Raw genomic sequence first — 15161 nt, 5'->3', positions numbered from 1 at the left:
TCAGGGGGAACTTTGTCAAATGCTTTGTGAAATCAAGATTAATTACACCCATAGAATTCTCACTACCGGGGTAAGAGAGCACTTAAAATCCTGAGAGTAATTTCACTTTTGGTAATCAGCTTGGTCTTCTTTTTTTGGCTGCTATGACAACAATATAGTCTAACAAGACACACATTTTCTCAGCCTGTTTAGAGACCAGCATAGGCAGCATCAAATCTATGTAGATAAAATGAGTCTGTATGCTTATACATTGAGACTGACTGATCCTGGAGTCACTAACCTTTAATGAGATCAATTTCTGAGTAATAAAAAAATCTCAAGCTACTTCCTCTCCTTGCACGCTTCTAAGTTTTCTTCTGTCCTAGAAAAAGAACCTAAGACTAGAAAGAGCACCAGAAATGAAGCCATCAGCTAAACAGTACAGAGAACGATGTATTGTTGAAGGCTTTCACGGCCGGAGAACGATGGTTGTTGTGGGTTTTCCGGGCTGTATTGCCGTGGTCTTGGCATTGTAGTTCCTGACGTTTCGCCAGCAGCTGTGGCTGGCATCTTCAGACACTGAGAGATCTCTGTCTTTTGGTGATACACCTCTGAAGATGCCAGCCACAGCTGCTGGCGAAACGTCAGGAACTACAATGCCAAGACCACGGCAATACAGCCCGGAAAACCCACAACCACCATAGTACAGAGAACAATCCTACAAATTTTTTTTTAAAAAAACCCTTTTTAAAAAGAAGCAGCTAAGAGCAGAATGTTGATGATGGTCTTTTTGGGTCTCCTAGGGGATGCAGGAGCTACTCTGCAGCAGCCAGCGAGCTATCAAGACCTCTGGAGCCACTTGTTGGGTAATACCAGACAAAACTAATCCTGACACAACTTTCAGGGCGCGTTCAGCTAATACCAAGGAAGGTTTCAGTCTACAAATTTTGTACCCTGCTTTTTATGTGCAGAAGAACATTTTTGTTGTGAAATGGTTCGGTTCAGACACAGGATTCTCATTGATCTTCTAAGTCTCCACTGCAGTACTCAAAAAGACACGTTGAACGTGCAGCTATTATTTAATCCCACAAAATTTCCTTTTTCAACCAATATCCAAAAACCAAAACAGATGTACAAGTTTATGGGAACAATCCTAAGCAAGTCTACTTAGACTCCTGACCAGGTCTATGCAATGGCGTTTACTTCCAGGAAAGTGGTTTTAGGATTGCATTGCCTGTGTAAAATAGTCCTCCCATAATTAAAAATGGGGAAACACGAGTCAACAGACGAAGCAGGGTTTCTGCTTCAGTCTTGCATTTGTACCTTGCCTCTGGCTTCAGATCCATGCCCAGAAGACAGAGGTGGGCTTTGAAGGGAACAGGATGGATCCAGTTGAGCCTTTCATGATGGCTGCACCTCATTACAACACAGCCTGTGTGTGCCTGTATTCACTTGATCTGTGTGATGGGAAGTGCCCTCAAGCCATAGCTGACTTACAGTGACTCCTGCTGGGGCTTTCAAGGCAAGAGACAAACTGAAGTGGTTTGCCATTGCCTGCCTCTACGTAGCGACCCTGGTCTTGCTTGAAGATCTCCCTGCTTAGCTTCCAAGATCTGATGAGGTCAGGCTACCCAGGTCAAGAACGCTCTTCCTTTATCCTCCTTCCTTCTCACAGAGGTTCAAGTTGGGTTGCAAAAGTATAAAACGTTGCACCGAAGAACATTAAACACATACAATAAACAATGCAATGCCACTGAGTTACACAGAGAACAGAGGGCTAAAAACAGTATAATAATCCAATAGACCGGATCCGACACTTCAGCGACGGCGAAACGAACAATATAACGCGCTTATATCGTCGATGCAATATTGCACCAAGATTTCACGAGTAATTCCAGCAGTTCAGACTCCACCTCCACTCCCTCTCCAGAAAGGCTGTTCCTGCACAACACCGTCTCCCCACGTCCCCAGTCCTCTGGAGCGGAGCAGAAACTCTGCAACAGGAGCCCCACGGAACCGCAAGCCGGGACTGCAACCCCCCCTCCCCTTAAAGCCAGCAGAGTTGCCAACCCCCAGTTGGGGCCTGGAGTTCTCCAGGGCCTGCAATTGCTCTCCAGGTTCTCGCGCTCGCTTCGCCTAGAGAAAACGGCCGCTTTGGCCTCTGTGGCTTTACAGCCCTCCCCAAACCCCGCCTTCTTCAGCCTCCAAGCCCGCAACAGCCGCGCAGCCGCCAGGAAGTTCCGCGCCACGCTCCAGACTTTCGCGGGACAGAGAAATTCTGCCGCGCTTCTCTTAGGGGATGTGCGGCAGTGACGTCCGCACGAAGGCGCACGACGAGCCCCCACCCTTTCTTGGCGGGCGGGGCTGATGTGCTTCCGCCCATTGGCTGCCCGAGGGCTCCTAGTCCTGCCCCCTGGCCTTACGTCATGTTGGCCGGGCGACGCGAAAGTGGGCGGGGCGATAGCGCCTTCCGCCGCGTCGCGTCGAGTTCGGGCCGCCGTACGGGATGAAGAAGGCGGAGGCCGCGGTGGCCGTGGCGGGCTGTGGCGGTGGCGCGCCCGTGCCCGGGTTCCTGGCCAAGCTGTGGGCGCTCGTGGAGGATCCTGGGAGCGACGCTGTGATCTGCTGGAGCCGGGTGAGGGGCTCCGCCGGCGCATGCGCAGTGGCAGCCACGCTCCCCTCTGTTTTCCTAGCTTCGCTTTTGCGGTCGAGAGAAGGGGCTGCCCTGGGGCACGTGACAGGCAAAGCTTTGCTGTGCAATCATCCCCCCCCCCCCGGTGGAAGGAGGGCATCTCAGGACAGGGACTCATGCCGGGATGTGATAGGAAGCCTCTTACGAAGGCAGGTGGTTCTGTTGCATCCGAAGGGATCTTGACAAGCTCACATAGAAAACAGCAAGCGCAGTCCTTTCCTGCCCCCCCTCCCTGTGGGGGCTTGTTGGTGAGAAGCGAGCCCCGGGTGTTGAGTCACGCAGGGGCAGAGCGAGCAGCCTTGCTAGAGTAGTGATTGTGTTGGGTATGATGGGAACCCTTACAGTTAAGAGTAGGGTTGCTTGCTCAGAGGAGGAAGCTGATGGGAAGGAAGCAAAGCCAGAGCGGTGATGCATGCAGTGGGGCAACGTTCATCCTCCTCAGAGAGCAGAAAGCTGCTGCATCTCTGCATTTGGAAGTGATTATCTCCTGCAGAGAGACAGCAGAACTGTCTTCCTCTCTTCCCCCCTACCATGGAGGCTGATTGGAAGAACGCAATGCCAGGGCTGGGGGTCATGCAGAGATGCAGCAGCCGGCCTTCTCTGCACATGAGCACTTTGGATGGATAGGAGCCCCATTTAACTGAGTTCTGTCAGCATCCTAATTGTTTTCTTAGGGCACTCTAACATGGGGTGCAAACTGATAAGTGTGCATTTCTGTTGAGGGATACATAAATGTGTGCGCATTAGTATATTGAACTGCTCAGTGTGTGGTGCAAAAGAATATGGCTTGCATATAGCATATGTACAGGCTTGTCTGTGCATGTATTCCACAGTCATAACACCTGGGGAAAGAAAGCAGGTACATTTGCATTGGATTATGCATACAAGTATGCTTTCTGCTAACAAGGGAGCCAGCTGCTACTTCTGTGGGGTATAGTAATGTAAAATATGCTTTATCGCAGTAGATTTCACACTGCACTGTGGAGACTCCTTGGCAGCATATTTGCATTCCTCTAACTAGACACATGGCCATTGCTCAACCATTGAAAATAATGGGAATTGAGGGGTGGGAGCCGTTCACTTTTTGACCTTGTTACTGTCGCAACTGAGACAGTCTAACTCAGGCATTTGTGCGCAGTACCATGACTTCCAGCGGTGTATTCCAGTATGTCTGTCACTATTGGTGCTCAGTTTTAATTTCTCTACCATAATGGAATGCTTGAATAGTGAGTCACTTTGGCAGGCAACTTTTAACACGTTTGGCAAAGCTGGCCAGAAGCGTCAGTCGTGATTCACCATTTGTCTGTTTTCTGTTGGCTGCATCAATTTTGCTGCTTAAAATGCCAGTAGTGGTCATAAACTGCAAAAATGATTTTTCTGGATGTACTGTACTATTTTATAAAACTAGGTTTTTCAAAACCAGTAGCAGTTCTCTTCTTGAACTAACTGTTAGCATCTCTAGTCTTGTTTGCATGTTACAGTGAACGCATGGGGCTCCTTGTATGTAGTGTACCCTTGATTTTTCTTTATACACGTGCTGGCTGATTCTCATGGTACATTCCAATATGTTTACAGCTGGATATGTGATTTAAACCTCATATTTCTCCAGGGGCTGATCCATGGTTTCATTTTTAAAGTGAATAAGTGTTCTTAAACAGATGTGCATGCATTCCCTGAAACATGTGAACAGGCCTTAGGTTGTCAATCATTGCTTTTGCTCTTGGCACAAACTAGCTTGCTTAGTCAGCACAAAGGCACTCTGAATCACCATTTTAAGACTGTTGTGTTGTTGTCCAGGGTCTGAGGCTCAGCCCCTGAGCTTGCCAAGAACAACGGGTGGGGCACAGCCAGGAGACAGCTACTTTGCTGCCCCAACAGACCAGGTCCCAAACTTGTCAGCATCTGAGGGAGGTAAAGAAGCACCCAAGCCTCAGAGGGCTAGAAGGGGCAGGTGGAAACCAGCCAGCCGCACCCTCTGCTGGGAGGCTGGGAGCCCAGGCAGGGAGAGTGAGGACAACTGGGAAGGGATCAGACTAGAGGGAGAAAACCCAGGAAACAGAGACAGCCAGCAAGACAGTCAGCAACCTTACCTGCAGTAGAGGAAGGGCAGCACAGGGCCACACCCTAGCCTGCAGGCAGGCTACAAGGAATCAGCCAGAACCAGGTGGGGCTGAAAGCAAAGCAGCCACAGGTGGAGCTGCCTGAGGCCCTTAGCAGAAGCAGCCAAGGCAGTCAGCAAAGCATCCACAGGTGTGTCTGCCTGCAACAGCCAAGGCTGTGGCTAAGGTGCTGGGGCCATGGCTGAGAGGTGGAGCCAGGAAGGAGGGGATATAAGGGAAGGCCACCCACAGGGTGAGGTGGGTTGTTGTGTAGGAGTGTGGTGGAAAGAGAGAATGAGTGAGCGGGGAGGGGGGAGGGAGGGGGGAGGAGGAGGAGGAGGAGGAGGAGGAGGAGTAAGGCCGACAGCTGGATGGGGGCAGCTGTCATGGAAGGCTGCCAGGACAAGGTCAGGTTGAGGGGACCTGCGAGTGGACTGAGAGGGTGTGAGGGTGAGGTATACCCCCCCCCTCCTTCCACAGAGCGGGATCCCACATATTCCCTGAAGGTCCTTCAAGGGGGAGGTCAGGCAGGCCGGCGTCTCACCAGTCGGCGCCCGTGGCAGAGCCTGACAGTTGTGCATTGTGCCTGTACCAGCAATGTCTTCTTTCCTGATCTCCTCATGCCATTTTTTGCTTATCCTTCCTGCAGATGAATTCTAAGAAATGTGATAGCTATCTCTCATTGGTTTTTGACTTTTTCACTTGGGCCTAATGAAGAAACAGTTCTGCTGCTGCTGTTTCCCTAAGTGAAGTATAATAGGAGGTATTTTGTGGCTTGACCCTTCCAGCCTAAGTTTTGCTGGAAATACTCTCCTCTACGTGTAATCCCATCTCATTTTTAATCCGTGGTGTTGTTAAAACAGGAAGGAGTTTTGGTCTTGGTTTTGCTTTCTGTTTTTCTAACAGGAAAGCTAAAGCCAGTCCTAAGCACAGATTTGTGTTCAGGCTGCTCCATCCTGGGGACGCTACAAGCTTGTCTTTCTGCCTCAGTTGGCCATTCTGTACCTTTCAGTGTCTCTGTGGGGATCATCCGTGTATTCATAGTAATGACGTTCTGGTTTGAGAGGGCGAGAAGCCTCTTGCAGAGTTGATGTGTGTGAACAAGCTTTCTGCTGGGCTGAATTCCTAAGTGCTAAGAGACCCCATTCAGTCTTTATCACAGGCCACAAGCCATGCAGAAGCAGAAAAAGCAATGTTATTTAATTAAATACCGAAAGTATACCTCATTCAGTTCAAGGGTTAGAGTTGGAGCACATTTCATTGTGGCAAACAGGAGCTTAGCTACTTGCACGATACTTCTTTGGTTAACTCCCGCCAATAAAATGTTAAGAGCTCAGAAAATAGCTTTTTATTAGCCAACACAGATTTTTCCTTGCTGGGAATGGATTCCTGAATGATGCTTAGATTTCCTTTCCTGTAAGGACCTGTGCATTATTGTGTAATACTAAACTCCATTGCCAAGTGGCCCATCTTTTCATACATTTTATTTACTATGGTTGTAGTCCACCATTCTAGTTGAAACTCAAGACTGTTTGCATGCTGTAAATTAATGTGATCAATAGGATGAGACATCTAACAAGAGTATCCTAGGATCAAGATTACAGAAATCTGAAACAAGTATAGAGAATAGACATGATACAGAATGCAGGAAAATGGGATTACATCAGTAGAAAATAATTCAGTGACAGTAGGGTAATGCATACAACCCATAGATAATACATCTTGTACACAGTAGTAAAGCTCACAATCCTTTCACTTGATAAATGTCTGGCTGAACAATTCTGTTGTAGTATGGCCCTGTTACCTTTATAGAAATGCTTCCTAAACAAATTTTGTCATTCTGCACACTGTAAAACAGAAGTGTGGGAGCCTTCCTGACCTCTTCAAATGGGCCATTCCACAAGGTGGGAGACACAACAGAGACAGGCAAGAGTCTATCAAGCTGGCTGATTTGCCTTGCCTTGATTCCAGGGGCTCTTTGTTTCTTTGGAATCCATTCTTTCCTATGGATTGTTAAAGCCCAGAGGTAACAGCGTAGGTGACAATGAGATATAATCTGCCTTGAGTTGCAGTGAGAAAGGTGGATTATAAATAACGTGAATAAATATACAAGCCTTAGATAGAATTAGGTATGCTCTTACATACACAGGTCTGTTAAGATTCTTCAAGCTTCATTTTGAGTTTGGTGTTTTTGGCTTTTGCAGGGGCATCTCTGCTGTCTGTGATCAGCTGTACTGTGTGCCTGGCTTGCTACCTGTAGGGCAGCAGTCAGAATCCCCTCAAATATCCTTACATGGCCACTTCGCGTTTGTCCTCAGTATCTGCAGGCACAAGAATGCCAGGTGCTGTATGCTGTGGCCAACAGGAGGGTGAGGTTGAGCAGGGCTTGACAAAATCTGCTGTAATTCTTCCCAAAGTGCTTTGTGTTCCCTGAATAAAACTTCTTCCAGTTGATTCGGTACTGAAAATGGGTGTGTTGCTATGTAGTTTCCTTGGTTATGCTAGAAGCTGTAGTATCTAGACCTACATCTAGATAGTATCTAGTAGGTTTTATCTAGAGCTGTAGTATTGTGTGATAAAATACAATTATTGTAGTAGACCCAGGACTGCATTCACACAGTGCTCTTCATTTATTGTTGTACTCTGAGGCTTGGTTTCCAAGGTATAAGGGTGTGTTACATCAATCTGCAGTAATGATAGAATGGCCAAATCTGTAATTCTTCCCAAAGTGCTTTATGTTCCCTGAATGAAACTTCTTCCAATTGATTCTATACTGAAAATGGGTGTGTTGCTGTGTGGTTTCCTTGGTTATCCCTGGAGTCTTTGGTGAAACTCAGAGCCATGCTGCTGTAGGAAACCTGGGCCCAGCTGTCATGCAACAGGGCCTTATTTGGCTGAAGTGCCTTCCCCGGACCTCAGACAGAGAAAGTCGAGGGTTGGGTACCACCCTAACCCACCTCCTCTCCCCTAGCTCTACTCTCTTCTGAGCTGGGCGCCAGAGCTGATCTGACTTCCTTCACCTCGTCCCTCAAGCCTTCTGAAGGCCCTAGCCAGGCCTGGCCACCTTCTTCCCAGAAGCCTTACGGGGATGTGGCCTAGCCTGCGAGGGACCAGTAGTGCCTCCTGAGCAATTTCTGCCCCGTTATTCCCCTTCCTGGCACCACGGATGGAGCTTTCTACCCCTGCTGTCATCGATCAGCGGGCTCAGGTGCAGCCCTTTATAAGGTGCCTCAGTCAACCCACTGGGCCTGGTGGATACTGGGCTTGATCCTGTGGGGGGCTGAGAAGGAGGGGGCATGGTGTTGTCTCTCTCAGCCCCAACAACTGCCCCCCCCCCGACCTGTTATCTGGGACAGTGACCAATTTAAGAAGAGATTTATATGTCACAGCTAAAAAATACAGGAATCTTTTGAAAAGAAACCTGAAAGAAATTGAATAAATAGCTGTGATTTGGGGCAACTTCCTTGGCCTTTCAGTTCACCGTTGGTAAGTTCACAAAAGTTACTTACTTGCTGGCCTCTTCAAAAGAATTGCCTGTCCATGCATGCCTGCCTTAGTCATGAGCAGCCTACAAACATACACTTTCCATGAAACTTTCCTATGTAGTTGCCGAAAGGTCATTCTGCTCTCTGTGCGTGTTTAACTAATAAGCATTCTCCAGGTAAGGCTTCCAAAGCACCGGCCGTGAAAGCCAAACAAGCAGACTGTATAGCTGCTTTCCAGCTGAAACATTCTTAGTGAGAGAACTTTTTAAAAATAGCTGCTGGGCTGCTATTTTTAGTTCTCTGGTAAGGCTTTTTCATCCTTCAGTTCTTTGTCTGAAACCACCATAACCTGACTATTCGGTTATTCCTCTCTTCTGTGTTACACGTCTGTATTCAACTTTCTGGCATGATATTTGGTTCTTTCTGTGCTTAATTTGGGGTTCCACTGTTGAAAAATATGTCCTTGTTGCAGGAGTCCGGCTGTTGTGTTGCTGTTTTTCCCATCATTATAACTCCTTAGATTCTAAAAGGATCCTGTACTTAAAAATATCCTGAAAGCATTGCCGTCATAGCAGCTTATTATTTCTTTCCATCTTAAAGGGACTGCCCTTCCTGGAGCTGTGCCTTTTAAAAAGACCTTTATTTCATGCCTGACAGATTTAGTTTCGTGATTGCCCTTTCTGTCCAGTGGTTCTCATGTACTTGTCTCTTACAGTAGGTAAATTTTGTGATGTTTGCCTGTCAGTGGAGCAGCTACTGGCATCAGGGCAGGCCACACAGGTATTGTCCGAACAGGTGCAAGGCCAGACGCTCAGGCAAATGCAGCAGTGCAAATGTCCAGGGCTTAGTTGCTGGATAACTTTCTGCCCCCATCTGCTCTGTGGGTGCCTTGCAAACAGCTCTGAGTCAAGTCCCTTCCAGTAGTTAGAAACATTGTGCCAAGACATAAGTTTGTACCCACAAAAATACACATTAGTCCACCTGAATTCTTGTTACTCGTTTGCGGGGAGGTGGCACGGAATAAAGAGGAAGACCCAGTTGTGTTTGGATTTAGACAATGTTCTTTGTCAAGAAGCCATTCTTGCTCTAGACAACGGAGGCAGTGGCTGTTGACATGTCGCTAGCCTGTTATAAAGGTATATCCTCAAGTGGTTTCAATAGCACGGGTTGCTGTTGGAATCCGCATACTGTGTAGTTGGTTCGGTTTCTAGATAGCATGTCTAGAGTGGCCTCTCCTCTGAAAATCATGATTTCGTCCCCGTGTTGTTCCTGGTGTTTTGAGTGTCTTTATGAGCCCTGTGCACCGGTGTAGCAGTTCTCCTGCAGAGGTGCCACTGGATCTCCAGGGCTGCCTCTTTGTATTTCCCCTGGCCCAACATTGGTTCACATTCCCCGTGAGCGGCCTTGAGATCGTAACTCCTCTGGACTATCACCCAGTCATTGTGTTTGCAGGGACTCCCCCCCCCCCGGTGCTTCGTGCCCTGCTGTGCGTTAGTTAGGGGGCCTTCCATGGTTCGAGAAGGCCAGCTGGCAAGTGGGTTCTGGCCACAGGATTGTTTTGCTTTTGCTCCAAGGCTTGGACTGGACATGGGACTGTGTTCCTCAGTAGTCAGCTGGTTGCTTCAGTATTATTATTCAAAAAGCTCGCCCCAGCAGGATTTCAAGAACTTTACATTCCAATGTTGCTTCCTTTGGTCACTCTTGATTATTTTAAATGTGAGAATTTGGTGCCTCTGTTTTGCTCCTTATGATCACACTGCCAAATTTGTACTAAAGAAACAACAAGGCAGAACACTCTGCGATTGGAGGTCCAAGAATCATACAACAAAGTGAAATGTAATGAAAGTCAGTAAATATGCAATTGCAATATTAAGCACAGTAGTCATGCAATAAGCTCAAGCTAGTAGGCTAGAAAGCAATGAAACAATGAAACGTAAAGGTGCAGGTGTGCCGCTCCTGAAAACTGAAAAGAGTCCAAACAGTGAAGATAATTCCATGGAGTAATGTCAAGTGAGTTCATCTGTCAAAATAGCTTTGGAAAGTCACAGTAAGTGAAAAGTCTCTTTTCCGCAGCATGCGTATGCGCTGTGAGGAGAAATATGGGAGTGTGTACTCCCCCGCCCCACGACATGGGCCACAGTTGCCAGTTGTTTCACGCACACGCACCTCCCCAGGGGCGGAATCCAACGTCACCAATGCAGTTAAACAGTCAATAAACCTCCCGGTAATTAACAGAGGAAAGAATCAGGCGGCGGCTGAGCCTGATTGGTACTAAAATCAGAAACTAAAGTGTGATTGTTAGTTTCCATTCCATTCTAGCTCTTGATCCAGCCAAAACATGATTCTAACTTAAATACTTTAAAATATTTTAACAATAAATGGGCGGTGCTAGGTGGAGCCCCCCTTGCCAGCTGATGATGAAATAGGCCCTCCCCACTACCAATACCCCCATTTAGTAATCTCCTTTATTGCTAAGATGCTCTGGAGATTACGGCTGAGTCAGTTGGATTTTTGTGCTGCTATGTTCATGTTTATATGTATTTTAAATTGTATAATTCTGGATGTTTTTATGGTTAACTTATATTAATGGTTTTATGCATTTTAATTTGTATGTGTTTGCAATCTGCCCTGAGCCTGCTGTTGTGGGGAGGGCAGAATATAAATCGAAAATAAATAAATAAATGATTTAATGATGGCGTCGTTTCTTAGCAGGAGTGGGGGCTGGGCTGCTTCTGCTGCAGCAAGTGGGGAATATCCCTAGTGGGGGTTCCCCTGCAGTCCACCAGCTGTAACCTCCTGGGTTTTTGGGCTTTATTTCTGCTCTCCTTTTTAGAAGTTTTTTCCCCCTTCAATTGTGGGCTATTCCCAATGATCCAGGATAAATGCTGAAAAAAGTTACATGGATTGTTCACATTTATAGAGACCTTGCCCAGTGTTACTAAAAGTTATGATAATTATTACAATCTTTAAAAAAAGTTAATTGCCTTGTTTTACAGTAACAGTTAACTATGTTTTTATAATTGACTGGATTTATAAAAAACATGCCCATAATTGGCAATATTTGTCCAGTTGACCAAATCTTTTTTGAGCTCAGCTTATTATCCAATATTCCTTTGTTGCGGAATTGCTCTGATGCTCTGCCTCTGGTTTTGTGATTATTTTTAATCAGCTCTGTTCGTGTTGAAGTGCTTGTTTATTCTCAGTGGTCCTTTAAGGTACATAAGGCAAAAGAGCATGGGAGCTTGCCCACCACAATTACCTTTATGAGCTTCCTGGACAAGAGGAAAATTGAACCTCAGGTTTCTTGCATGCTGACTTCTAGCTTATGCTGTTCCTCGAAGAAACAAATCACTTCACCGCTCTGGGTGAGGCATTAATCTGTCTAGAAGAGCGATATATAAGAGCAGTTGTTGTTGTTGTTGTTGTTAAATTGTTCACAATTTGGTGAATTAAAATGTGTCTTGAAGTGTGGATATTGTGCAGGTGGCTCAGGATTCCTTACCTTGAATTCCTTATTGTGATATTTCTCTCATTCCCCTTTTCTCCGTTTTTCTAGAATGGACAGACGTTTAGCATTCTGGATGAGCAGAGGTTTGCTAAAGAGCTACTTCCCAAGTACTTCAAACACAACAACTTGTCCAGCTTCATTCGTCAGCTCAACATCTGTAAGTATCTGTGACTCTGTGTAGTACTACCATTTTCTTTCCCATAGAAGGTGGAAAAGATATCCGTGGGCTACAGAAAGCTTATTGCTAGCAACAAATAGTGAGTTCTATGCCCAGATTGTATCCAGGTTGCAAGATGGTGCTTCTGGCAAACTGTTGCTTCTGCTTTGAGGGAAAGCCCATCCTAAAAGCCAAGACACCTTCCCAAATGCTTCTTCCAATGCAAGCAGCTATTAATGGTTGCAGTCTGATTATATTGATGGCACGGGGAGAGTTGGCATAAACTTAACAAAACTTTAACTCCTAAGACTGTGGCTTTAAAACTCTTTCTGGAGTTCTGTGGGAACTTTGCTTCTTTCGTTTATAGCTTTACCACTGTTACTGATCTCTCCCTGCAGTGCACAGATGCAAAGGAATTGCATGTATATTCTTTACTGTTACTTTTTTTTTAAAGGCAGTCAAGGCATAAACAAAATGCAATAATAATAATAACTGTACTATTATATGGATACAACATACTTCATACATTACATACATATACAATATACTTCAATTTTTAAGTAGAATTTCACTATATTAGACACAATAACAGTAATGCAAAATATCTAATAATATCCTGATGAAAATGTTCACTGAGTACCTCTAGAGGTTGTAATTGTTGTAAAAAAAGTTTTCTTTCTCACTAGAAAGTTTTGTGTAGATACTGCTTTATTGTAGCTTTTTCAATATTCCCAAATGTTTCCAGCAACAAATCTGACAGCAAATGAACCACTGACTATCAGAGTCTGATTTTGGCCAAGCACATTTTTGATTTTACTGTTTCTGATAATGACAATTAATCTTAAATTGTGCTGAGTACTTCATTGGAATCCTGCTACTGAGATTTAAGATGAGAGCAGGTTCTGTCTTGACTTTTGCATCACAACACTCTAAGCGAGGCAGTCCAACATTCAATATAAATAGGCTTCCTACCTAGATAATTAATGGGTGTCTAGACTAAAGAGTATACATGCAAGAGGCATAGGAAAGGAGGTTCTCTGTGCATTGTTCATCTTGGTATGAAGACTTTTGATCAAGGAATAAATTGAGGAGACTCTGCAAGTTGTTGTGAATGGCAACAATGGACTCTGTGTTTGCTGCTACTGTCTGGCCAAAGCCGTTCCTTTCCCACTTCTTAAAACACATAGACTTGTGACCTACATGGAGCAAAGAGCATGTGTGAGCAAGCATTTTACCTTGGGAGGATCGTTGGTTCCTGTACTTTGCTCTTGTCTGTGTGGCTCTGTTAAATCGAATAATCTCCTAATTCATCTGCAAATAGCTGTTGAAGTCTGTACTGGAAAAACCTCATTGCTTTTGACAGTCTTGCACCACATGCAAGATACCACTAGGAATGTTATACTAGGAAAAAGTCCAGAGGAGATCAGTAAATGTTTGATGTATTAAATAGAAATGCTCTGTGTGAGCTGGGCGGGGGTCGGGCAATGTTTGACATAAATTTCCATCACCAACTATTTTCTCTTGGTACTCTGTTAAGGTTGCATATTTTTGAACTAGAAGGGAAGATAATTTCCTGTCTTGAAAACTGTGTTATCGGCTAATTATCTGTAATTGCGTTGGGAGACCCCTTTTCTCACTAGGCAAAGCATTAATATCCAGTTTTCACACAATGTAATACCACCAGTAAGAAATCAGTGGTGCCTACCTAAAACCCTTCTGTCACAACCTTCCACTTCCATACAGCTAGAAAAAATTCTGGAAACGGCAATATCTGAAAATATATCCTCTGATACTAATCCTAATATGCTATGGGATACTGTTAAAGTTGTCACTAGAGGTCACATAATCGCCCTGACTTCACAGTTAAATGAACAGAAGAAAGTCCAGTGACAGGAATTAATAAATAATATTAGACTCTTAGAAAATCTTCATAAAAAAACTGGCAGCAATAAGATATATGGCAAATTACAGACTCAGTGCAACTTATTGCAATCACTGGAAGTCAACAACATCCAAAAAAATCTTCTGTATGTTAAGCAAAAATATTGGTTTAATTCTTCTCAAAACCTCAGTCTGCTTTTGCATAAAGTAAATTGAAAAAGATCAGCTACCACTGTTAATCTTATCAAAGACCAAAAGAAAACCCTCCACTCCAATCCAATTGAAATATTAGACGTCTTTAAAGACTTTTACAGCCATCTCTACTCTTCAAAAGACCCAGACCAAAATAGAATACTCCCAGTTTCTTCAATCGCTTAAGAATATTAAAAAACTAGAAGAAAATCACTATAAACTACTAGACAACCTGTTAACCTTATAAGAAACTACTGATGCCATAAAATGCTCAAAAAACAATAAAACAGCAGGTCCTGTTGGTTATCCATCTGAGTTTTACAAAAAATATGTACATATTTTACAAAAAATATGTACATATACTCGCCAATCCATTAACAGATGTCTGTAACTCGCTTTTAAAAACAGGTTAAATGCCCCCTTCTTGTAAAATGGCTAATATAATTGTAATCCCAAAACAGGGTGGTGATCCTCTGAATACTACTTTGTACTGCCGTCTCTCTCTTCTTAATTAGGACTACAAAGTATTCATGTCAATCCTAGCATCTCTTCTTAATCAGGACTACAAAGTGTTCACGTCAATCCTAGCAAAACGTATAAACTCTTTTATCACCAACTATATTCATATAGATCAAACTGGCTTTATACCTGGACGAGACGTAATGGAAAATATCTACAAAACCCTAAACCTAATTGCACATTGTAAAACACAAAAGATAGAATCAGTTTTTCTCTCTCTGGATTTAAAAAATGCCTTTGACACTTTAGAAAGTAACTACTTATACACAGCACTGCAATTCATTGGCTTTGTCAACAACTTTTTGAATGCAATTAGAGCTATATATTCTGAACCTTCAGGCAAACATTAAAATAAATGGACATCTTTCCCTCTCTCTTATCCTTTTTGCAATTGCCCTTGAACCCTTTGCCGTATCAATCAGAGAAAATAATGATATTAAGGGAATTAATCTCAGCACATTCTCATTTAAGATCAGTCTTTTTGCAGACAATATGTTATTATATCTGATGGACTCGCTTTCCTCTTTATACCATTTGCAAGATTTACTAAAGGAATTTGATCTAGTCTCAGGCTTAGGAGTTATTCAATCCAAATCCTACATTCTCCCAATTAATATTAATAATAACCTAGAGAAATAAATCAACAAAC

General features: G+C 44.3%; 1 protein-coding gene across 3 annotated transcripts in view; it reads left to right on the top strand.

The window, feature by feature from the left end:
- Positions 1-2426: 2426 nt before the first annotated feature.
- LOC129341094 (heat shock factor protein 3-like) overlaps positions 2427-15161 on the top strand; it is a 54587-nt gene continuing 41852 nt past the window's right edge. For 2 of the 3 annotated variants that reach the window (XM_054996036.1, XM_054996035.1), the window contains exons 1-2: positions 2427-2614; positions 11812-11920. In XM_054996036.1, the coding sequence (XP_054852011.1) occupies positions 2486-2614; positions 11812-11920 (238 nt within the window). In that variant the 5' untranslated portion in view covers positions 2427-2485. The remainder of the gene's footprint in view (positions 2615-11811; positions 11921-15161) is intronic. The other variant, XM_054996037.1, reaches the window with a different exon arrangement.

Source organism: Eublepharis macularius, chromosome 13 (assembly GCF_028583425.1).
Source record: "Eublepharis macularius isolate TG4126 chromosome 13, MPM_Emac_v1.0, whole genome shotgun sequence".
NCBI lineage: Eukaryota > Metazoa > Chordata > Lepidosauria > Squamata > Eublepharidae > Eublepharis > Eublepharis macularius.
The sequence above is the reverse complement of the archived record's forward strand: the minus strand, read 5'-3'. Positions and strand labels throughout refer to the sequence as shown.